General features: G+C 39.3%; 1 protein-coding gene across 4 annotated transcripts in view; it reads right to left on the bottom strand.

The window, feature by feature from the left end:
- The window catches only part of ART3 (ADP-ribosyltransferase 3 (inactive)), a 121,315-nt gene that overhangs the window by 31,723 nt on the left and 64,464 nt on the right, over positions 1-25,128 (bottom strand). For 3 of the 4 annotated variants that reach the window (XM_021100394.2, XM_021100395.2, XM_084970777.1), the window contains exons 1-2: positions 5,465-5,571; positions 4,225-4,302 (exon numbers count right to left, since the gene is read on the bottom strand). In XM_021100394.2, the coding sequence (XP_020956053.1) occupies positions 4,225-4,293 (69 nt within the window). In that variant the 5' untranslated portion in view covers positions 4,294-4,302; positions 5,465-5,571. Of the gene's footprint in view, positions 1-4,224; positions 4,303-5,464; positions 5,572-25,128 lie in introns of those variants that run through there. The other variant, NM_001244205.1, reaches the window with a different exon arrangement.

The following is a 25,128-nucleotide window of genomic DNA, read 5'->3' as shown; positions in this document are numbered from 1 at the left end:
ACGTCTGTCCCTTTCCACTACTCTATACTTGTAGGGTACACCGACTGCCATACAAGCCGTAACATCAGCTGCAACCACAGTTGGAGACTCTTTAGAGACACTAAGCCAGGACCTGTTAAAGGGGTTCCACGTGAATGACTCATAAAATGCCTAAGTGTCTGTGTGGGAAGGAAAGCAGTTGTGGAGAACCACCTTAAGAAAATAAAATAAAACTTGATCTCATATCCCACACTATCTCCTTCCCATTCTTCTCCCCTCAGAATCAAACTTAAATGTCTATCTTTGCCATCTCCATTTCATTTCCACCTGCATCTCAACCCTCTTCAATTCAGTTTCCCACCCCAATTCTTCTGTCCAAACATCTCTCACTAAGAAATATTTCTTCTTAGACTCCTTTGTAGATCTAGCATATTCTAGTTGGCCATTAAATGTTGGAGTTTCTCAAGGCTACTTATTTTCTAAGTCTCAATTCTGCCCTTAGGCAATTACATAAGGCCCAGAGTTTCAGCTGTCAATTAAATACCTCTGACCTACCCTTTAAGCCCAAGGTCTCTATATATCAACTGCCTACTTATAACCCCATTTGAATTACTCAAAGACTCTTCAAACAAAATAGTCTAAGACCAAGAGCAAACTTATAATTGTATTGCCTACAAATACCACCAATCTAGTCCTTGTATAAAACCATCTATTCATATGTGAAACTATTAAATTTCTGCTCCTCAGTCACCCTGTGTGACCACCCATCATTAAGGCCTAACAAACTTCTCCAGAGTGCTTTCTGTATGTGAAGCACTAAGTACTCATATATATTAATTAATTTAATCTTCATGGTATCTCTGTGAGGTAGGTAGGTATTATTATCAGTTCCTTTTTTAAGGATGAGGAAACTAAAGCACAGAGAGATTTAGTATCTTGTTTGGAACTGAGAGATGAACTCAGGCGATCTGGCTCCAGAGCCTATTCTCTTAACAAAAATGGGATGTTTCTGATGATGAGGGCCACTGACATTTATAGAGCATTTTTTTTTTTTTTTTTTTTTTACGGCCACACTTGTGGCATATGGAATTCCCAGGCTAGGGCTCAAACTGAAGCTGCAGCTGCCAGCCTACCCCACAGCTACAGCAACACCCAATCAGAGCTGCATCTGCAACCTACGCTGCAGCCTGTGGCAAAACCCACTGAGCAAGGCCAGGGAGTGAACCTGTATCCTCATGAAGACTGTCAAGTTCTTAACTTGCTGAGCCACAACAGGAACTCCTATGTATCACTTTTTTAAAAAAAGAGTTTAATTTGGTCCTCATAACAACGCTTGGGAAATGTTGGGCAGACAATTCATGACATAATTTTACAAATGTAAGAACTGTGTCAATACTATCTTGATTACCAGCCACAGAATATTCTGCCTAGGAAGTCACTGAGACCCCTGAACTCCTAGGTCTGTAGGTCAGTTTCCTGAAGTGGGAATTTGAGCTTTAGGAGATTAAATCATTGCCATCTCCTAGCCAAGAAATGCACTTTCCTCTCCAGCACAGAATGTACCAGAGTGCATCCTGAGCACCAATGCCTAATTTATCTTCAGGAGTTCAACATGTTAGAACACATCATGCCCGGAAATCACCTCCCACATTCCTCACATCATATCAGGAGTTGATCCAATATGCTCCTGTCTTTTCCCCATGCCTCTAACCACTCTCCACATGTCTAATTTTAGACATCAAGTCTTTCTGGTCCAAGGCCACAAGTGATTGTGTGTTCTGTACAGTGAGTGCCTTGAGCAGTGAAAAAGCTCACAAATGCCACCACCATTCAAGAAAAACTGAATGGACATTAAGGGACAGGTACAAAGGCTAGGTGAACACACCGATTTTATTTCCTGAGTTATCCATCAAAACAAAAACCTGTATAGCTGAAACACAATTACCAAAAATGTATTACAAAAAATGTGAAAATGTCTTAAATGGTTAAAAAAAGAAAATTGGTCAAACAAATTATGAAACATTCATAAAACAAAAACATCAAAATTATGTTGCTGTAGTCCCCAGATGGTGCACCAGGTTAAGGATCTGGCATTGCCACTGCTGTGGCTCGAGTCACTGTTGTGGCACGGGTTCAATCCCTGGTCCAGGAATTTCCACATGCCACAAGCATGACCACCCCCCCAAAAAAATTAAAAGGCAAATCAAAGCCACAGTGAGATACCATCTCATACCCATTACGATGGCTATAAAGATAAGGAGGAAAAAAGGAAAACAGTAAGTGCTCACAAGGATGCAGATAAACTGAACCCTCACCACTGCTGTATAAGTAATGTAAAATGGTGCAGCCATTGTGGAAAACAGGTTGGTAGTTTCTCAAAATGTTAAACACAGAGTCATCATATGACCCACTAATCCTGGGTATATTCCCAAGAGAACTGGAAACACATGTCACACCAACAGAAACCTGTACATAAAAGTCTATGGCAAGACTATTCACTCATAAAAATCAAAAATTGAGGTCAGGAGTTCCCGTCATGGCGCAGTGGTTAATGAATCTGACTAGGAACCATGAGGTTGCGGGTTCCATCCCTGCCTTTGCTCAGTGGGTTAAGGATCTGGCGTTGCCGTGAGCTGTGGTGTAGGTTACAGACGCGGCTCAGATCCCGTGTTGCTGTGGCTCTGGTGTAGGCCAGCGGCTACAGCTCCAATTCGACCCCTAGCCTGGGAACCTCCATATGTCACAGGAGCGGCCCAAGAAATAGCAAAAAGCCAAAAAAAAAAAAAAAAAATTAAAAAAAAAATTGAGGTCAACACAATCATCCATCAATTAATGAATGGATAAACCATGTAATGGAATATTATTGAACTATAAAAAAAGAATGAAGTAGTCATCTATACTACAACATGGATGAATCTTGAAAATGTGATACTTAGTGAAAAAACCCTATAAAAGACCAGATATTGTATGATTCCATCCAGGTGAAACGTCCAGAATATGCAAATCCATAGAGACAAAAAGTAGACTAGTGGTTATCAGGGGATGCAGGGAAGAGGGAATTGGGATTGACCACTAATAGCTACAGGTTTTCTTTTTTAGGGTGATGGCTGCACAACATAGAGAATATGTGAAAATCACTGAACTGTACATTTTCAAATGGTAAAGTTTTATATGTGAATTATACCTCAATTTTAAAAAGTCACACTACAGACTAGGTTACAAAATACACAATGTTCTATAATAATAGATCATAATCTTAAATTAAAAAATGGACAACATTTGAAGAATTTAATACATTTTAAAGAAGGAACTTCAGAGTTCTCATTGTGGCTCAGTGGTTAATGAATTCGACTAGGAACCATGGGGTTGCGGGTTCTATCACTGGCCTCGCTCAGCGGGTTAAGGACCCAGCGTTGCCATGAGCTGTGGTGTAGGTTGCAGATGTGGCTTAGATCCCACGTTGCTGTGGCTGTGGCGTAGGCTGGCGGCTGCAGCTCTGATTAGACCTCTAGCCTGGGAACCTCCATATGCCGTGGGTGCGGCCCTAGAAAAGACAAAAAATGAAATAAAAAAATAAAGAAGGAACTTCAAATCAGTGGACAAACAGTAGTGATGTGACAGCTAACAATATAGAGAAAAAATCAAGTGAGATATAGGGCTCGTATTTCACAAAAAAATATGTTACAGAATGTTTAAAGATTCAATTGCAAAAAATAAGATCATAGAAGTTCTAACAGAGAAAAAGAATACTCAATGTGTGAAAATGGCTATCATATAGTTTAATGGAAAACACATAAACACACACTGCAGTGTCATCTTACCTAGAGAAAAATGCACATTTTTAGAATATGTGATACCACAGACAGACATCTGTAACACAGTATTAACTTTAACAGCAAGGTATAAAAATACGATTATAGTGTGAATCTATTTTCTGTAAATTACAAACACAAACACATAAAAAAAAAAAAAGCTGAGAATATACACCAACTGATTAAGAGTCTTTCCCTCCGGGTGGAAATGATTGTAAATGATTTTCACATTCCTCTTTTTGCTTAATTTTAATTCTTCAATTTTCCACAGTTAACATGTATCAATGTGTAAAAGATAATATTTACTTGTAAAAAAGTAATTTACCTATTCTATCTGTTTTCATTTCCATCATCAACCCACACAAATGCCACAGGCAACGTTGTAACAAGAGTTTCCATTCCAATGACACATGCTTCCCATTCCTAACATTACCTGGAAGATGTCCATTAGAATCACAGGTGCCAGCAGTATGGTGACCATTTCAAAATGTCCTGTCTTCATTTTTCTCTTCTAAATTAAAATGAAGGAATTCCAATTTAATAGATTAAAAAAAAAAGGTTTTGGGAAGTAAAATAGGATAATGCATTACATATATTTTTTTTCATTTTGGGTAAGGATAGGTATCATGATGGCTGGGAAGTGATTTTAATAAATTTCCAATGGCTGGAAGGGCCATTAGATTTTGTCTGGTGGTCTAACACCATCATTCTACAGATGAGGAAACAAAAGCTTAGAGAACTTCAGCAATTTGTTCAAGATTATATCTGTCCATTTCTGTTCTCCTTTAGACATGTTTCTCCCACAGTCACTGCAGTCATATTTTCTTCCTACCTCTAAATATCCCCTCAGCATACACAGAAAACCACAAACTGAAAAACAACCATTTCAAATTGGTCCCCTACATCCCTGTTTCTAAGAATTTTCCAGGAGTTAGTATTCATGAACATCATCCATTCTTCTATTCTCTTTGCAAACCATCATATCCATTTGGGTAGGATGGAGGCCAGTAGTGGTAAAAACCAGAAGGTTATCCAAGAGGATCTCCTTCTCTCAAATGTTCACAATTAAGAGAAGCCAAGAATAAAGCAAGTGCCTTGTATAGCTTTCTGAAGTCAGGAATAAGATTTAAAAGGAACCAGGTAGGCAGCAATTCTAGTAAGATTATATAACTCTACTGGCTGAATGCCCAAAAGTCATCCCAATGTTCATGAGACAGAAACAGGTAAACAGGAGGGTAAGAGGCCCTCCAGGGCTGAGGCTATCCCAGAGCCATTAACTGATTCAATTAAAGGTTGGTTTACAGTTCCTTCTACATACCTACAACAAAGCTGACATTACTAGAACTGGATTTTAAAATCTCTTTTTTACTCTCCAATCACCATATTCTGGTAACTGAAAATGGGGATGAATAAATAGCACAGGGGAAAGAAGAATTGCCTTCCCTTTGGCCCAGATTCCCATCTTTATTCAGGAGCAGTTTCACTAAAAACACTGAAAGACAGTACAAAAATGCCACTTTTGTGTTAAACTTCCCTTTATAAAAAAGATTTGGAATATAATACTTGACAGAAAACTGCCAAAAGGGAGTATGTGCCAAGCAAGCTCTAAATCAGGATTTTCTTGAAAATTCTTCACTTTTGTAGTCTGAATGTAAGTAAGTCAAAATGTTTACCTGGCTCTTCTGCCTGTGGAGGAAGTTTAAATGATGCTAGGTCTCAAACTGTTTCCCCACTCTCAGTTGTGGTGAGCGTGTCTTCAGGATGGGCGGTTGTTGACACTGAAGGCTGAGAGGGAATGCTTTTCCTTTTATAAACACCCCCAGCAGTAGCTTGGCAGTAGTGCAGTACCCCATTTGTGTTCTGCTATTTATATCTAGCCCCACACTATCCCTTGGAATCACTACTGTTAACAGATGAAATCTCCAAGAGGCTTGTAAAGCCACAGCAATTCCCTCTAACCACACAGCACGTTCAATTCTGAGCTCTCAGTGTGGGGCTTCTCAGAGAGCCATCACTTCCCATTCCTAACCCTGTGACCCTTTGGCTCTGAGATGTCAAACTAAAGCAAGGATTTTACCCTAGCTAGATGGTTCACATAACTAAAGGGACTTTCTGTATTAATCACTGGCAATGGTGATGGCTATCACCATTCACTCAACCAACTTCCTGTATTTTAGGTTCTGTGCTAGGTTCTGGGATACACAAGCAAGTAAAATAAGGATGAAAAAGCCCTAAATCTAATAAACAGACATGAAATATGAACACTTAACCAGAATACATGTTAAGAATCTTAAGTATGGGCAAAAGCTAGTGAGAACACTGAAGGGAAGAAAGGAAGGATTTGCTAAGTACACCTGCAACTATAGCTCTCATTTGAGTAAGGTACACCTAGTAATATACATACATATATTTTTTCTTTTTAGGGCTGCACCTGCAGCATATGGAAGTCCCCAGGCTAGGGGTCAAATTGGAGTTGCAGCTGCTGGCCTACACCAAGGCCACAAGAATGCCGGACCCAAGCCACAGCTTGCAGCAATATCAGATCCTTAACCCACATGGAGGAGCCAGGGATCAAACCCGCACCCTCATAAACACTATGATGGATTCTTCTTTTTTTTTTTTTTTTTTTTTTTTTGGCCTTTTCTAGGGCTGCACCCACCATATATGGAGGTTCCCAGGCTAGGGGTCAAATTGGAGCTGAAGCCGCCGGCCTACGCCAGAGCCACAGCAACGCGGGATCCGAGCCACGTCTGTGACCTACACCACTGCTCAGGGCAACGCCGGATCCGTAACCCACTGAGCAAGGCCAGGGATTGAACCGGAAACCTCATGGTTCCTAGTCGGATTTGTTAACCATTGTGCCACAACGGGAACTCCAAGACACTATGATGGATTCTTAACCCACTGAGCCACAATGGGAACTCCATGACCTACTAAATATATTGACTGCATTGCTGAAGAATATTTAAAAGTTCACTGACTATGGATAAAACACCATGAAATGTTCTAGGAAATTCATGCATATATACATCAAAATTAATTAACAGAATGTATTAGACAGCAGCACTATTCATAAAAGCCCCAAACTGAAAATCATTCAAATGTCTATAAATAGCAGATTGCATAAGCTGTCATATATTTATATCATGGAATTCCATATAGTATTAAAAATTAATACACTCTAGGAGTTCATGTCATTGCTCAGTGGTTAACGAATCCGACTGGGAATTGTGAGGCTGCGGGCTCGATCCCTGGCCTTGCTCAGTGGGTTAAGGATCTGGCATTGCATAGGTCGCAGACACGGCTCAGATCCTGCGTTGCTGTGGCTCTGGTGTAGGCTGGCGGCTACAGCTCTGATCAGACCCCTAGCCTGGGAACCTCCATATGCCACAGGAGCAGCCCTAGAAAAGGCAAAAAGACAAAACAAAAATTAATAAACTCTAACCACACATAAAAGTGCATTAATCCCACACATTTTGAACAAGAGATACAAATATGTATACACTGCATGATTTAATTACTATAAAGTCAGGCAAAACACATTTATGGCATTAGACATCAGAACAGTAGTTACCCTGAGTGGGAGGCAGTAACTGGAAGAGGCACAAGGGGAGCACCTGGCATGTGAGTTAGGTTCTGACTTTGGTTCTGGATGTTGATTACACTGATGTATTCTATTTATGAAAATGCACCAAGCTATATACTTACATGTATTCTCCTGTGTGCATACTCAAGAGGTGCCCATTTACTCAATGAAGCATTATAAATTGTCATGAAGTAAACAGTTTTATAAAACCTATCTCGGAGTTCCCGTCGTGGCGCAGTGGTTAACAAATCCAACTATGAACCATGAGGTTGTGGGTTTGGTCCCTGGCCTTGCTCAGTGGGTTAAGGATCTGGCGTTGCCGTGAGCTATGGTGTAGGTCGCAGACATGGCTTGGATCCCGAGTTGCTGTGGCTCTGGCATAGGCTGGTGGCTACAGCTCCGACTGGACCCCTAGCCTGGGAACCTCCAAATGCCACGGGAGCAGCCCTAGAAAAGGCAAAAAGACTGACTAAATAAATAAATAAATAAATAAAACCTATCTCTACTTTTCAGACTCTTCCAGACCTCTAGCCTCTTCCCACCTTACCGGCTAAGCAATTTAAGATTAAATACACAGAACAGACTCTCAGCTATTGCATTACTTTTTTATAGGTAGCTTAGTTAAGAAAGAGTTTGCACATGTTTTCAGGCCTTAGGCTCACACTGATCTGCATTTAATTCCCATGCTTAGCTCCCTCCAGGCCTTACAGGGAATGCAGTAGTGAGATTTTCCTATGTTTGGCCCCCTAAGGCCTATCAGATGTATCTATATATCACACAAAAGACCGAATCTACCCAAAACAACGTAACGAACACTACATGAGGTTCAAGGCAAATTTGGCCTTATTTATTCACAATATGCTTTTTGCTCCATCCCTATTTTCTTTCAGGATAACCAGTATTTGTATATATTGTGAAATGATCACCATAATTAAGTCTAATTAAAATGTGTCACCAGGAGTTCCCATTGTGGTGCAGCGGAAATGAACCCGACCAGGAACCATGAGGTTGTGGGTTTGATCCCTGGTCTCGCTCAGTGGGTTAGGGATCCAGTATTGCCATGACCTGTGGTGTAGGTCGAAGACGCGGGTCGGATCTGGCATTGCTGTGGCTGTGGTATAGGCCGGCAGCTACAGCTCTGATTAGACCCCTAGCCTGGGAACCTCCATATGCCTCCTAAAACGCAAAATAAGTACATACATACATTAATAAAATATAACACCAGATAGTTATAAATTTTTTTTTGTGATGAGAACTTTTAAGACTTAGTCTCTTAGCAACTTTCGAATGTGCAATATAGTATTAACTATAGCTACTAATTAGATCTCTGTGACTAATTTTATAACTGAAAGTTTGTATGTTTTGACTCTCTTCACTCTTTTGCCCACTCCCCACCCTCTATCAACCAACAAATCTGTTCTCTGTATCTATGAGCTTGGTTTTTTAAGATTCCACATATAAGTGAGATCATAAGTTATTTATCTTCCTCTGATTTATTTCACTTGGTATAATGCCCTCCATCTATGTTGTGGCAAATGGCGAGATTTCATTCTTTTTATCGCTGAATAAAATACATACATTCTGAGGTAATTTGGGGTATAAGATAGTGGTCCAGTTTCACTCTTTTGTATGTGGCTGTTCAATTTTTCCAACACCATTTACTGAAGAGACTGTCCTTTCCCCACTGTATACTGGATTCTCTGTCATAAATTAATTGACCATATACACATGGGTTTATTTCTAGGTTTGCCAGTCTGATCTATGTATCTGTTTTCATGCCAATACCACACTGTTTTGATTACTATAGCTTTGTAATATAGTTTGAAATCATGGGACAAAATGCCTTACATTTTGTTCTTTCTCAAGATTGCTTTGCTTATTTGGGGTCTTTTGTGGTTCCATACAAATTTTAGGATTTTTTTTGGTCCTATTTCTGTGAAAAATGCAATTAGAATCTTAAAAGCAATTGCACTCAATCTGCAGACTGCTTTGGGTAGTATGGACATTTTAACAATATAGTTTTCCAATCCATGAGCATGGAGTATCTTTCTATTCATCTGAATCTTCTTCAACTTCTTTCATCAATGTCTATATAGTTTTCAGCATATAGGTTTTTCACTTTCTTGGTTAGACTTGTCCACAGATATTTTATTATTTTCGGTACAATTATAAATGGGATTATTTTCTTTCTCCTTTTGATAGTTATCAGTGTATAAAAACACAGTAGATTTCTATGTATTGATTTCATACCCTACAATCCTAATTTATCTGTTCTGGTTTTTTTTTTTTTTTTTTTTTAGGGCCACACCCACAGCATATGGAGGTTCCCAGACTAGGGGTCTAATCAGAGCTACATCTGCCAGCCTACATCCAGTCACAGCAATGCCGGATCCTTAACCCTCTGAGCGAGACCAGGGATTGAACCCATAGTCTCAGGGTTCCTAGTTGGATTCATTTCCACTGCACCACAACAGGAATTCCTGGTTTTTTGTTTTTGTTTTTTTTTTCTTGAGGAGTCTTCAAGGTTGTACATAATACCATGTCATGTGCTAATAGTGAGTTTTACTTCTTCCTTTACAATTTGGATGCCTTAATTTATTCTTCTTGCTGGACTGCTCTGGCTAGGACTTCCAATACTATGCTGAATACAAGTTGCAAGATTGGCCGCCCTTGTCTTGTTCTTGACCACAGAGAAGCTGAAAGCTTCTCACCACTATGTATAATATTAGCTGTGGGCCCATCATATATACTTTTTACTATGTTGAGGTATATTACCTCTATATCAACTTTGTTGAGAAGTTTTATCAAAAATGGATGTTAAATTTTGTCAAGTGTTTCTGTGCATCTATGGAGACAATTATGTGATTTTTATCATTCATTTTTATTAATATGATGTATTGCATTGATTGATTGGTGGATGCTGAACCATCCCCTTGCATCCCTATAATCTAGAATAAGTTCCACTTGATTATCAGGGTATGTACTGTTTTTAATGTATCACTGAACTCATTTGTTAATGATTTTTGCATCTATTCTGTTAAAGATTTCTGCATCTATGTTCATCAGGGACATTAGCCTATAACTTTCATTTTTTGTAGTGTCTGTCTGGTTTTGGTATCAGGATAATGCTGGCCTTATGAAATGAGTTATGAACTTAGAAGTGTTCCTTCCTCTTCTACTCTTGGAAGAGCTTTAGAAGGGCTGATGTTAATTATTTTTCAAATGTTTGGTAGAATTTACCAGTAAAGCCACCTGGACTTTTATTTAGGGAAGGTTTTTAATTACTGACAATCTGATTACTAATAATCGGTCTACTCAGATTTTCTATTTCCTCCTGGTTCACTTTTGGAAGGTTGTTTGTTTCTAGAATTTACCCATTTCTTCTAGGTTGTCCGATTTGTTGGCGTATACTCTGTAGTAGCCTCTTATGGTCCTTTTTACTTCTGCAGTATCATCTTTAATGTCTTCTTTTTTTTGTTTGTTTGTTTTTTGGCCATGCCCATAGCATGCAGAAGTTCCCAGGCCAGGAACTGAACTCAAGCCACAGGAGTGATGATGCTGAATCCTTAAAAGTTAGGCCACCAGGGAACTCCCTCTTTTACTTCTGATTTTATTTCTTTGAGTCTTCTCTTTTTTTTTCTTGGTAAGTCCAGCTAAAGGTCTGCCAATTTTTTTTCCCCTCTTTACACCTGTACCTGTGGCATATGGAAGTTCCCAGGCTAGGGGTTGAACTGCAGCTGCAGCTGCAGGCCTACATGACAGCCGTAGCAATACCAGATCTGAGCGAAATCTTTAACCAATGCCACAGCTTGTGGCAAGGCCAGATCATTAACCTACTGAGCAAGGCCAGGGGTTTAAACCCACATCCTCACAGATACTATGTTGGGTTCTTAACCCTCTGAACCACCAAAGGAACTCCCAATTTTATTAAAAAAAAAAAAAACAGTTCTTTGTTTCTTTTATTTCTGTTACAATCTTTGTTATCTATTTCTTAATTTATTTATTTAATTAAGTATGGGGTTTTTTTTGGAGTTCCTGTCATGGCTCAGCAGTAATGAACCCAACTAGTATCCATGAAGACGTAGGCTTGATCCCTGGCCTCACTCACTAGATTAAGGATCCGGCATTGCTATGAGCTGTGGTGTAGACAGGCAGCTAGCTACAGCTCCGATTAGACCCCTAGCCTGGGAACTTCCATATGCTGGTGCAGCCCTAAAATGACGAAAAAAAAAAAAACAAAACCCTAAAACATAGACAAATAAGTATGGTTATTTATAATACAGGCACTCAAAAAAATTAAAATAATATAAGGCTAAAAGACAAATTTAGAGATTTTTTTCATTCATTAATTAAAAATGTATATGATGACCATGAGTAAAATCAGTCCTGGTTCTTCCCAAGTATGAAACTTGAAAATGTAAAAAATGTTTGTGGTGATGAGTCCTGTTAGTCTTTAAATCAGGGTTGTTTATTTTTTGGCTACACCACAGCATGTGGAAGTTCCAGGGATAGGGACTGAACCTGCACCACAGCAGTGACCTGAGCCACAGCAGGGACAACACTGGATCCTAAACCTGCTGAGCCACTGGGGACTCCAAAACCCAGGTGTTTTGAAGGCTTGTCACTCAGGTAACTGTCTTTAAAGCTGGGGTGTTCAATATGGATTATGAGCTATTTACTCCTCAGTGAGAAGCTCCAAATTTTTTTTGTTTTATTTTGTTTTTGTCTTTTTTGCTATTTCTTGGGCCGCTCACGCGGCATATGGAGGTTCCCAGGATAGTGGTTGAATCGGAGCTGTAGCAGCCAGCCTACACCAGAGCCACAGCAACGCTGGATCCGAGCCGCGTCTGCAACCTACACCACAGCTCACGGCGACGCCGGATCGTTAACCCACTGAGCAAGGGCAGGGACTGAACCCGCAACCTCACGGTTTCTAGTTGGATTCGTTAACCACTGCGCCACCACGGGAACTCCAGAAGCTCCAAGTTTTGAATTTCCTTCTGATCATGGGTCACAGAGCCAGAGGGGTTTATGGCAAGACTGTGCCTCACCCCTTCCTACCCACTTAAATGTGGTTTCCTTCTCATTTGTCTGATGTGAAAGGTTGCTCCACGTTTTTAGTTTTTTCCCAGAGGAAACTATTCTATTTGGCTGGAAATTTGGTATGTTAGTGGGAGGGGGTGAGTGCAAGATCTTCTTATTATGCCATCTTGAACTGGAACCTCCAGTTTTTAACTCTTGATTTAATTCATCCATCTGTTCATTCAACAAATATTTGAATTACAATGTTCCAGTAACTGTTTTAGGTACTGGAGGTATATCAGTGAAATAGATAAACCTCTTGCTCTTGTCCAACTAATATTCTTGTAGAAGGGGCAGTAAATAGCAAGTAAAATAAACAAGTAAATTACATAAGTATATTAGAATTAATATATGCTACAGCATTTTTTTAAAGTAATACAAGGGAGATGGGGAGTGCATGGAGAGTTTGCCATTTAAACTAGATGGTTGGGGGAATCCTTGAGAACATGATACATGAGCGAACACTTTAAGGAGATAAGGGAGATCAGCAATGAAGACTGTGGTGGAAGAGTGGTCAGGCAGAAGGAATATGCGAGGTTAACAGGGCTGGAACCGAAGAGTCACAGGTAGGGAGAGTTGTAGGAGATAAGGTCGGCAAGGTAGGGATGGCAATGGAAGATAATGTATGTCCTTGTTGGCTTTTGTAAGAATCTTGGATTTTACTCTAAAAGAAAGGGAGCAAATAACAAGGTTTAAATGGATATATGCTTAAAATAGCCTAGAGGTTGAAAGTCAACCAGTTTACAGGCTACTATATAAGTAGCAATTATGGTGACTTGAACCAAAACAGTAGTAGTAAAGGTGGTGAGGTTCTGACCGAGTTATCAGCATAATGTTTTGAAATCCATCCATGTTGCTGCATGTATCAACAGTTCTAAAACTGAGGGATCAAGATGGCAGAAAAGATGTGACACTCACCTTCAACAAACACATCAAAAAAAAAAAAAATCTACATGTAGAACGATTTGCACAGAACCTCTACTGAATGCTGGCATAAGACCTGCAACCTCCAAAAAGGGCAAGAAATCCTCCATATAACTGGGTAGAACAAACGGGGAGAAAAAAAGAGGGAGAGAGAGAAAAAAGGAATCAAGACGAGACTATCACTCCTGAGAGGGAGCTGCTAATGAGGAAAGGAACCCATCCCCTGGGAAACTACCTAGCCAACAGGGAGATCAGCCCAGAGGGACCTGTCACAGAGAAAAGTGCAGCAGCTGGACTGAGGAGGGCAAAGCAGAGTGAGAACTGCAGAGACCTTTGGTTCCACTGCCACCAGACACCATAGCGTGAGATGCTTGGGTGGGGGCTGGGAGCTGAGACTCAGGCTCTGGACATCAGTTCTGGAGAGAGAACTAGAGGTGGCTGTGTGGAGACAACCTGAGGGTCTAGGGAGCAGTGTGCCAGTGGCTGGGGAACAGAGTGCCAAGCTGAGGGAATCCAGGAGGAGATCTGGACCTGTAGGAGAAGCAAGGCACCACTGCTGGGGAGGGTGGACTGCCATAGGAATATCATTCCCTGCACACGTTCAGACTCTGAGAGGGCAGGGCACCTCCAGCAGAGGCTACAGGTGGCAAGATGCCACTTGTGCTAGTGATGGGTGGCTGGGCACCTCTTGCACAGGCTAAGGGCAGCTGGGGGCGCTAAGCACAACATGGTGCCTCTTGTGTGGGCTACAGTGGTGGGGGCAAACCACAGTAGTCATCTCGGACACCAGAAGTGGGAGTGGCCAGCCATCTCCAGGGGTCCATGAACAGGCACCACTTGTGACCCAAGTCACATCAGCAGTTGCAAAGAGGAGGGCACTGCAACTGAGCACCACCTGTTGTTGCTCTCATCCCCTGGGAATGCACCAGCCCTTCTGCTGCCACCGTGAAACACTCTAGGCACTGCATACATCTGCCTGAAGATCAAGGTCACTTCCCAGGGCCCTGCAACTAGGAGAAACCTGTGACACCTTCTCGTGGGTCCTTACCACTATCAAGGGCCTAGCAACCTGGCACTGGCTACCAGCCCTGCCTACTGCCTCCACCTCCCTGGAAGCACAAGCAGCACCCTAAAAATAAATAGCAAGCCTTCACAAAATAACCGGACACACTCACATATATAAACAGCCCTCTAAGACTATAGTAGTTGCTTTCCTTAAACTCACAGAATAAGAAATATATGAATGAAATGAAGATGCTCAGGAACCATTCCCAGTTAAAAGAACAGAAGAATTCACCTGAAGGAGCAAACAATGAAACAGACCTCTGCAGTCTAACAGACACTGAGTTCAAAAAGGAGACAGTGAGAATTAAGAGTGAATATGAAGGAATTAAGAGTGGATATGAACAGTAATGCACATTACTTTAAAAATGAACTAGAAAATATAAGAAGGAGCCAAAAAAAATTAAAAAACTCATTTGCAGAGACAAAAAAATGAGTTAAAGGCACTGAAGAGCAGAATGAAAAATGCAGAGGAATGAATTAGTAACTTGGAAGACAGAATAATAGAAATCACCCAACAGCAGACAGAAAACCAAATGAAAAAACACAAAAGCAATATAAGAGATCTACGGGGTAATATAAAGTGGGTTGATCTACACATAATAGGGATTCCAGAAAGAGATGAAAAAGAAAAGTGGACTGAAAATATATTTTAAGAAATTATGGCTGAAAACTTTCCAAATCTAAAGGAAACATATATCCAGATAAAGGAAGCACAGAGGGCCCCAAACAAGTTGAACCCAAACAGGCCCACATGAAGACATATTATAATAAAAATCGGCAAAAGTTAAAGAGAGGATTCCAAAGGCAGCAAGAGAAAAACAAAGACTTAATTATAAGGGAACGCCCATAAGACTATCAGCTGATTTCTCTACAGAAACACTACAGGCCAGTAAAGAGTGGCAAGATATATTCAAAGTTCTAATAGGGAAAAATCTGCAGCTTAGAATACTTTATCCAGCAAGAATATCATTTAAAACAGAAGGAGAAATAAAGAGTTTCTCCAACAAGCAAAAACGAAAAGAGTACAGCAATACTAAACCCATTCTAAAAGAAATACTGAAAGGGCTGCTCTAAATAAAAGAAGATGAAATAGGATGGAGGAAATCACAATTGGAAAGCAATCACTTAAATAAGCCAGCATACAGATCTAAAAGGAAAAAAATGTAAAAGTGACAATAAAAGCAAAAGGACAAACACGAAGATGTTAAAAAAGGACTTCAAAATCATAAAATGTGGGGAAGGAAAGTAAGAAAATCTAGATTTTTTTTTTCCTTTTAGAATGTGTTTGAGACTATATGTCTATCAGGCTAAAGTAGGCAGATATAGGAATGAAACAAACACAAGTCAAAACCAAACATTACATTTACAAAAACTAAAAAAAAGACAAAAACATAAAATAATTGGCAATCATCCAACCAAAAAAAAAGAAAGGGAAACAAAGGAAAAACATAGAATCAACTGGAAAATAAGGTTTAAAATGGCAATAAAGACATATTTATAATAATTACCGTAAACATCAATGGACTGAACACTCCAATCAAAAGACAAAGAGTGGCAGATTAGATTAAAAAACAAGAGCCTACAATATGCTGTCTACAAGAGACTCACCAGTAGGGCAAAGGACACATACAAACTGAGAGTGAGAAGATGGAAAAGCTATTTCATAAGAACAGAAGACAGGAGAGCAGGAGTTGCAATACTCACATCAGACAAAATAGACTCAAAAATGAAGGCCATAAAGAAAAAGAAGGACACTATTTAATAATAAAAGAATCCATTCAAGAAGAGGATATTAAAATCATCAATACACATGCCTTCAGAAAAGAAGAAAAATCTCAAATCAACAAATTAACTACCTAAAAGGATTAGAAAAAGAGGAACAAACGAAACCTAAAGTCAGTAGAAGGAAGGAAATCATAAAGATCAGAGGGGAAACAAATAAAACAGAGATTCAAAAAACAATAGAAAAAAAACCCACAATAAAACCAAGAGCTGGTTCTTTGAAAAGGTAAACAAAATTGACAAACTTCTGGCCAGACTCACCAAGAAGCAGAGAACAAGAACTCAAATACACACAATAAGAAATGAAAAAGGAGAACCTCAATAGATACTCCAGAAATACAAAATACTGTAAGAGAATACTATGAACAATTACAGGTCAACAAATTTGACAACCTAGAAGAAATGGACAACTTTCTAGAGACATACAGCCTGCCAAAACTGCATCAAAAAGAAACAGATCAACTGAACAGACCTATCATTAGAAATGAACTTGAATTTGTAATAAAAACACTCCCTACAAACAAAAGTCCAGGACCAGACAGCTTCACAGCCCAATTCTACCAAACATACAAATAAAAACTTATACCCATCTCTCTTAAACTTTTCCTAAAGGTTGAAGAAGGAACATTCCCAAATACATTCTATGAAGCCACCATCACCCTAATACCAAAACCAAACAAAAATACTACCAAAAAAGAAAAGTATAGGCTAATGCCTTTGATGAATATAGACACAAAAATTCTCAGCAAAATTTTAGCCAATCAAATACAACATATAAAATAAATCATAGTGGGATTCATCCCAGGTTCACAAGGAAGGTTTGACACATGCCAATCAATAAATGTCATACAGCACATTAACAAAACTGAAGTCAAAAACCACAAAATCATCTCAATAGATGCAGAAAAAATATCTGGCAAAATGCACTATATCCATTCATGATAAAACCTCTTACCAAAGTGTATAGAAGGAACATACATTAACACAATCACAGTCATTTATGACAAATCCACAGCCAATATAACACTCAATGGAGAAAGAAAGCCTCCCCGTTAAAATCTGGAACAAGACAAGGATGCCCACTTTCCCCACTTGTATGCAACATAGTACTGGCTATGCACTGGCTATGCAAATGACATGATACTATATATAGAAAACCCTGGAGTTCCTGTCGTGGCGCAGTGGTTAACGAATCCGACTAGGAACCATGAGGTTGCGGGTTCGATCCCTGCCCCTGCTCAGTGGGTTAACGATCCGGCGTTGCCGTGAGCTGTGGTGTAGGTTGCAGACTCGGCTCGGATCCCGCGTTGCTGTGGCTCTGGCGTAGGCCAGTGGCTACAGCTCCGATTCAACCCCTAGCCTGGGAACCTCCATATGCCGCGGGAGCGGCCCAAGAAATAGCAACAACAAAAGACAAAAGACAAAAAAAAAAAAAAAAAAAAAAAAAAGAAAACCCTAAGAACTCCACAAAAATACTACTCAAACTGATCAATGAATTCAGCAAAGTAGCAGGATACAAAATTAACATTCAGAAATCGGCTGCGTGTCTGTATTTTTAACAATGAAATATTAGAACAGGAATATAAAAATATAATATCTTTTAAAATCAAACCCCCCAAAATTAAACACCTAGGAATAAAACTGAGTAAGGATGTGAAAGACTTATATGCTGAGAACTGTAAGACATTAACCAAGGAAATTAAAGAGGATTCAAACAAAAGCAAAGATATTCCATGCTCCTGGAGTGGAATAATATCATTAAAATGGCCATACTACCCAAAGCAATTCACAGATTTGAAGTAATTCTATCAAATTACCCATGGCGTTTTTCACAGAACTAGAACAAACTATATGAAAACTTATATGGAACCATAAAAGACCCAGAATTGCCAAAGCAATCCTGAGGAAAAAAAAAACCCAAGCAAGAGGCATAACTCTCTCAGACTTCAGACACTATTACAAAGCTACAGTAATCAAGACAGTGTGGGAGTTCCCATTGTGGCTCAGCAGAAACAAATTCGACTAGGAACCATAAAGCTGCAGGTCTGATCCCTGGCCTCGCTCACAGACGTGGCTCGGATCTGGTGTGGCTTTGGCATGGCTCTGGCACAGGCCAGAGGCTACAGCTCCAATTCGATCCCTAGCCTGCAAACCTCTATATGCCGTGGGGGCAGCCTTAAAAAGCAAAAAAGACAGGGTGATACTGGTACAAAAACAGACATATAACCCAATGGAACAGAACAGAGAACCCAGAAATAAACCCAGATACCCATGGTCAATTAATCTCTGACAAAGGAGGCAAAAATATACAATGGGAAAAAGATGGTCTCTTCAGCAATTGGTGCTGGGAAAACTGGACAGGTGGATGTAAATCAATGAAACCAGAACACACCCTCAAACCATGCACAATAATAAACTCAAAATGGCTTAAAAGACTTACACATTAGGAGTTCCTGTTGTGGCGCAGTGGTTAACGAATCCGACTAGGAACCATGAGGTTGCGGGTTCGGTCCCTGCCCTTGCTCAATGGGTTAACGATCCGGCGTTGCCGTGAGCTGTGGTGTAGGTTGCAGACGCGGCTCGGATCCCGCGTTGCTGTGGCTCTGGCATAGGCCGGTGGCTACAGCTCCGATTCGACCCCTAGCCTGGGAACCTCCATATGCCGAGGGAGCGGCCCAAGAAATAGCAACAAAGACCAAAAAAAAAAAAAAAAAGACTTACACATTAAATGGCTTAATGTCTTGTCTTTAAGTTTGGATCCTGCATTGCTGTGGCTGTGGCATGGGCCAGCACTTGCAGCTCTGATTTGACCCCTAGCCTGGGAACCTCTGTATGCCACAGGTGTGACCCTAAAAAGACCAAAAAAAAAAAGATAAATGTAAATCAAAACTACAATGAGATACCACCTCATACCTGTCAGAATGGCCATCATTAACAAGTCAACAAATAGCAAATGCTGGAGAGGGTGTAGAGAAAATGATACCCTCCTTCACTGTTGGCAGGAATGTAAATTGGTACAACCACTACGGAAAACAGTATGGAGGTGCCTCAGAACACTAAATACAGAACTACCATATGACCCCATACATCCCACTCCTGTATACCTGGACAAAACTTTCAATGAAGAAGATACATGCACCCCCTATGTTCATTGTAGCACTATTCATAATAGTTAAGACATCAAGACATGGAAACAACCTAAATGTCCACTGACAGATGAATGGATTAAAAAGATGTGGTATGTACACACAATGGAATACTACTCAGCCATAAAAAAGAACAAAATAATGCCATGTGCAGCAAAATGGATGGAACTAGATATAGACTTTCATACTAAGTGAAGTTAAGTCAGAAAGAGAAAGCCAAATGCCATATATCACTTCTGTGTGGAATCTAATATATGGCACAAATGAACCTATTTACAGAAAAGAAACAAACACATGGACATGGAGAATAAATTTGTGGTTGACAAGGGGGAGGGAGAGGGAATGGGATGAACTGGGAGTTTGGGGTTAGTAGATTCAAACTATTACATTTGGAGTGGATAAGCAATGAGATTCTGCTATATAGCCCAGGGAACTATATCTAGTTACTGTGATGGAACATGATGGAGGATAATTTGAGAAAAAAAAAATGTGTGTGTGTGTGTGAATGCACTAAAGACCAGTGAAAAGCATTATACTAAGAAGTTGGTCCCCAAAAGCTACATACTATATGATAATATTTAAATGACATCCTAGAAAATACAAAACTGTAGTGACTGAAGACTGATTAGTGACTTTCAGGGCCTTGGGTGGAGGAAGGAGACTGACTATAAAGGGCATAAAAGAACTTACTGGGATGACTTAATGTTTTATACCATGATTGAATTGGTAGTTATTATGATAACCATCCATCAAGGGTCATTCACAGAATTTTACATTTAAAATTGATTAATTTTATCATATAAATCATATGTAAATACAGTTGATTTTTTAAAATAACAACAATCTTGCCCACCTATTCCTTGGAATGTCTTAGTGTACCTCCAGAGTTATATGTATCCCAATGTGAAGACCACTACTGGGAAGCATCTGTAATCGTGCAATGGCCAAAGGAAGAGGCTTGAATGATGGGGAATCCAAAGTAGCTCAGGGTTGTGATCAGATAATGCAAAGTACAGGTACCTTAGAGTCCGGAGGCCAAGGCAGGATATTACAGCAATGAACATAAATTACCATCATCCACAGACCAGCAGGATCAGACACCTCAGTGAAAGCCAGCAGACACTAGAGCTCCGCACCAGAACAAGTTACCTCTCCCTACAATGGCAGGACTTAGCTTGCTCTTGGGAAGGACAAAAGGGGAGAAGAGGAGAAAAGAGTTCTAAACTTAACTAAATGTTCACTTACAGGAGACTTCTTTAACTCAGAAGTAACTAAACTTTGATTGGCAATATTGTTTCTGCCATTTATGAGCATTTGAGTTTGTGAATCACGCTGATATCCAATACAGAGAAACAGTTTCCTTTTTTACATAGTTCCCCATCTACATTGTGGCATTCTGCTGGCTCTAGCTCTGGTCTCCAGCAATGGTGACATGTAATTGCTGGTTTAATAACTTAGTATTTCCTATAGATGATATGCTGTTGGTAAATCCCTCCCATCAGTAACCCCTGCCCCCATTACAACCTCTGACATTGAGGATTATAAAAAACAATTTCTATGTCCTCTCACTTACATTAGGTGGTCCTTCCACAAACCCTAGATAAGCTTCCTTGGATTTGCTGAGCATCTTTTTATAGAAGATTACAGCTGGTTTGTGCCCCAGTTACCTTTACTAGGCTCAAAGGGAAACCTAGGAATTCCACCTAATCAATCTTGATTTTGTGTAAAACAGGAGAGAAGGAAACTTTGTCTGCTCCCAACTCATTCTACTACTTTCCATTTTCAACTTATTGCTTGGGTGGTCTCATGTTATACAAGATGCTTTTTAAAGAAAATGGCCCAGTTTGCCCAAGAAAAGGAAAGAAAACAACCTCTACTGCTTTAGAATTCCCTGAAACTTGGGTTGTTTCTAAACTCCTACACCAACCCTTTCTAAAGTTACAACCTCATGGAGCCGGGACACAGGAGTCTATTCTTTTCCCCTTCTTTTCCTTCTGTTCTGCTCCCAATTCCTGTTAGGGATACTTCCCATATGCTATTTCCTCCTCCTTTACCCTATGAATCTTCTTGTTCTGGTATCATCTACCTATCTTTTGCTTCCCTTGGACCACTAATGACTTAATACTAAAGGTGACTGAAACACAACAGAACAGAATTTATAGAGGGACTGAAAGCATATTTAGTATTTTCAAAATAACCCCAAATATTACCCTATAACATTCAAATATACAACGATTAAAATATATTATTATATTTGTAAACGTGTCTCTGTTTGTACATTTTAATTCTCAACTTTTTTTTTTCTACTACAGTGAGAGAGACATTTTTTTTTTCTTTTTTGGCCACCCCACAGCATATGAAGCTCCTGGGCCAGGGATCAGATCCGAGACACAGTTGTGACTTACATCACAGCTGTGGCAATGCCAAGTCTTTAATCCACTGTTCCAGGCCAGGGATTGAACCTGCGTCCCAGTGCTCCACAGATGCTGCTGATCTCACCGCACCACAGGGACACATTCTTATCAAGGACAATGGATCTCTATGACAGTAACTTCAAAGCATTTATGTGTATATTTGGAGTGGATTTTATTAGAGTACAAGAGGTACAGTATTTCAAAAAACTCCTTCAGGAATTTTTCATTTGTCCCTTGTGATAAGTGTTAGCTTATCTTTGGATCTCCTAGAATTCTCCTTAGTATATGTCTTTTACACTATGAGCACTTTAAAAATGTTTAGAAGATAAGGAAAGAGAGTGAGGGGAGGGAGAGAGATGGAGGAAAGAAAGTCAGTAGCCTTACTAAGCTTAATAATATTTCCAGGATAAACATTAGTGGAAATAGCAGCAGCATCTTTGACACTAAGGGCAAAGAATTAGCTTTTGCAACTAGATCTAATGTGCCCACTTGGGAAGAAACTTTACTCATAGGGACTTTCCAGTACAAGTGGTAAGGTGTTCTGTTTTTGGTCACCTGGACTTATAATTTTGGTTTCAAAGAACACTTAAACTATGACTTGAAACCAAGTATCTCCATGCTTCAGCAATCTTGTGCTATTTATTAATACCTGTTATACACACAGACACACTTGGCCACAAGTTCACATATAACACTATGTTCTAATATGTTCTAAACCAAAGAGTTCATAAAGTTAATTGACAAATATTAGAGCACTGACATTGAACGTTCAGTGTCAGTGCTCTAATATTTGTCAATTAACTTTATTTTCTTCACCCCTATGATGGGGCACTTGTAAATGGGAAGCACTAAGCTACACAGTATTTTCCTACATGCTAGAAGGCTAAAGCCAAGTGAACTGTGACTTTCTTAGCTAACCTGTTATAGTCTTACAAGTCTCTTTTACAACTCAGGATTTCATCTTGGAGATTTTTTTTACTACACTGAAATCTATAGTCAGGTTTTATTATTTAAATCAGATAATACGGTTTGTTGCAAAGAAATCTAGACCAAGATGATGAAGTTTTTAGCAATTCTCTTTTTTGTGGAGTAAAGGTGGAGTTCAACCCACAAACAATCACCATGGAAAGAGAGTTAACGTAAATTACTATGGCATAATTTTTTAAACTACTTAGAGAATTAGTTTATAGAGCACCCAAAACATTCTAGGCAGACATCATTCAACCACGTATGAATGACCCATGGTAAGTGCTGAGGATTTGGTTTCTCATATACTAACCACTGACTTGGATAGTAAATCAAGCACCTCTGAGGAAAAGAAGGGCATATGACAATTCCCCTTTGCATTCTATCCTTCCAGAAGACTTCCAAAACTTGCAAACCAAGATTCTGGAACAACAGACAGTAAATGGAACTCTTACACAATGTTGATACTAAGGTGGAAGAGTAGAAACTAAAATACGGCATCAATAAAATTAGAGATTCCCTTGTGCTCATAAAGTACTTCAAAGGAGTGAGAAAAGTATCAATAATCTAAGCAATGATACTTAAAACATACTCTCTAGAAAAAGGACATGCAAGAACATAGCACAAGAGTCAATTACATTGAAATTCTTCCCAAGGTTCCCATCATGGCTCAATGGCAACAAATCTGACTAGCATCCATGAGGACACAGGATCAGTCCCTGGCTTCACTCAGCGGTTAAGGATCTGGCACTGCCGTGAGCTGTGGTGTACTTCGCAGATGTGGCTAGGATCTAGACGTGGTGTATGCCAGCAGCCACAGCTCCGATTCAACTCCTCGTCTGGGAACCTCCATATGCTGCAGGTGTAGCTTTAAAAAGACCAAAAAAAAAAAAAATCTTTCCAAGATAAGGACCCATTCCTGTGTGAGTAACTGATTTCACAGGCAATTTCAGAGATTATATTTTTGTGGGATTCTCTATACCCATATGATTCTGCAAAAGAGGTCACTCATTTATTCATTCACTCACTCAAAAAATACCTGAGGTGTCTACTATGTATGAGACTATAGAGTTCAATGACAAAGTTCTAATATTTGTAAATTAACATAATTTTCTTCACCACTGTGATAGGAACACTCATAAGTGAGAAGCACTGAGTTACCTGGTGAGTATTCCCCTAAGTGCTAGTTGGAAACTAAGGCCTAGTAAATGTGACACCTCTATACCTCACTGTGCCTCTGAAAAGGATAACCTGAACCTTAAGTGCACACAAGGTTTATACAAATAAGCAACTTACAAATGTTTACTGAATGTTATGTGTTAAGTCAGGTGAGGGATATTAAATATTTTAAGAGAGTGCTCGGCCTCTACATACTATCTGGTGATGGTAACAGATATAAGATGAAGAATTTTGGGATCATAATATGACTTGGAACAGAGCAGTCTTGATAAGAATTTCTCTTCCTTACAAATGTATAATCTGGTTTTCCCCCAACAGATACTGCCTTCTAACTATCCTTTCTTCTGAATGCATCAATTTAAAAGGGCCTATTATCTAAGGCCTTTTAATTTCTTAAATTAAATTTTATACAATACACAGAACTTAACCATCAAATATTTCAGAGGGCATAGTATGATAAATAACCTGTGATCCATTTGTTCCTAGAAATAATCACTTTTAACTATTTCGCATTATTCTGTTTATACTACTAGCTATACTGCTAGTATATCAACTTGAAAATAAATTTATTGACTTTTTATTATTATAGGTAAAGATTTTACTCATACTCTTCCAGCTCCCTTCTTCCTCTCTATATTGATAACTATAACAGTATCTTTAGTATATTTAAAAGCATCGACTTCCAACATTCTCTTTCTGGTACTCATTTTGTAGTAGGCATCTCCTTACTGCACCCTACCTTCCAATTTCCATCAATAGTTCTTTTATCTTTACACTGTTAAAATTCAGTAACATTTGCTTTCTGTTCCAAAGCCATAATAAAATCATCTATGTTTTGATTATAGGTCTATTCTAAAATTAAATAAAACCCAAAAATCCATCTATGTACTGCTTACAAGAGATTCACTTCAGAGCTAAAGACACAGAGAGACTGAAAATGAAGGGATGCAAAAAGATATTTCACAGAGATGGAAGAGACAAGAAATTATTCCTGTGACAATCCTTTTGTCCTAACAGAAAGAACAGACTCTATAACAAAGTCCATAACAATACTCCCTTTGTCCTATCAGACAAAATAGGCTCTAAAACAAAGTCTGTATAACAAAAGACAAAGGAGGGCATTATATAACAATAAAGGGATCAATATAAGAAGAGGATATTGTACTCATATATTATTAGCCCAATACTGAAGC

Source organism: Sus scrofa, chromosome 8 (genome assembly GCF_054392235.1).
Source record: "Sus scrofa isolate SSC_HxYL_T2T_F1_AM1 chromosome 8, Sscrofa_HxYL_maternal_Yorkshire_Landrace_v2.0, whole genome shotgun sequence".
NCBI lineage: Eukaryota > Metazoa > Chordata > Mammalia > Artiodactyla > Suidae > Sus > Sus scrofa.
Note: the sequence above shows the minus strand (reverse complement) of the source record. Positions and strands in the feature narration are given on the sequence as shown.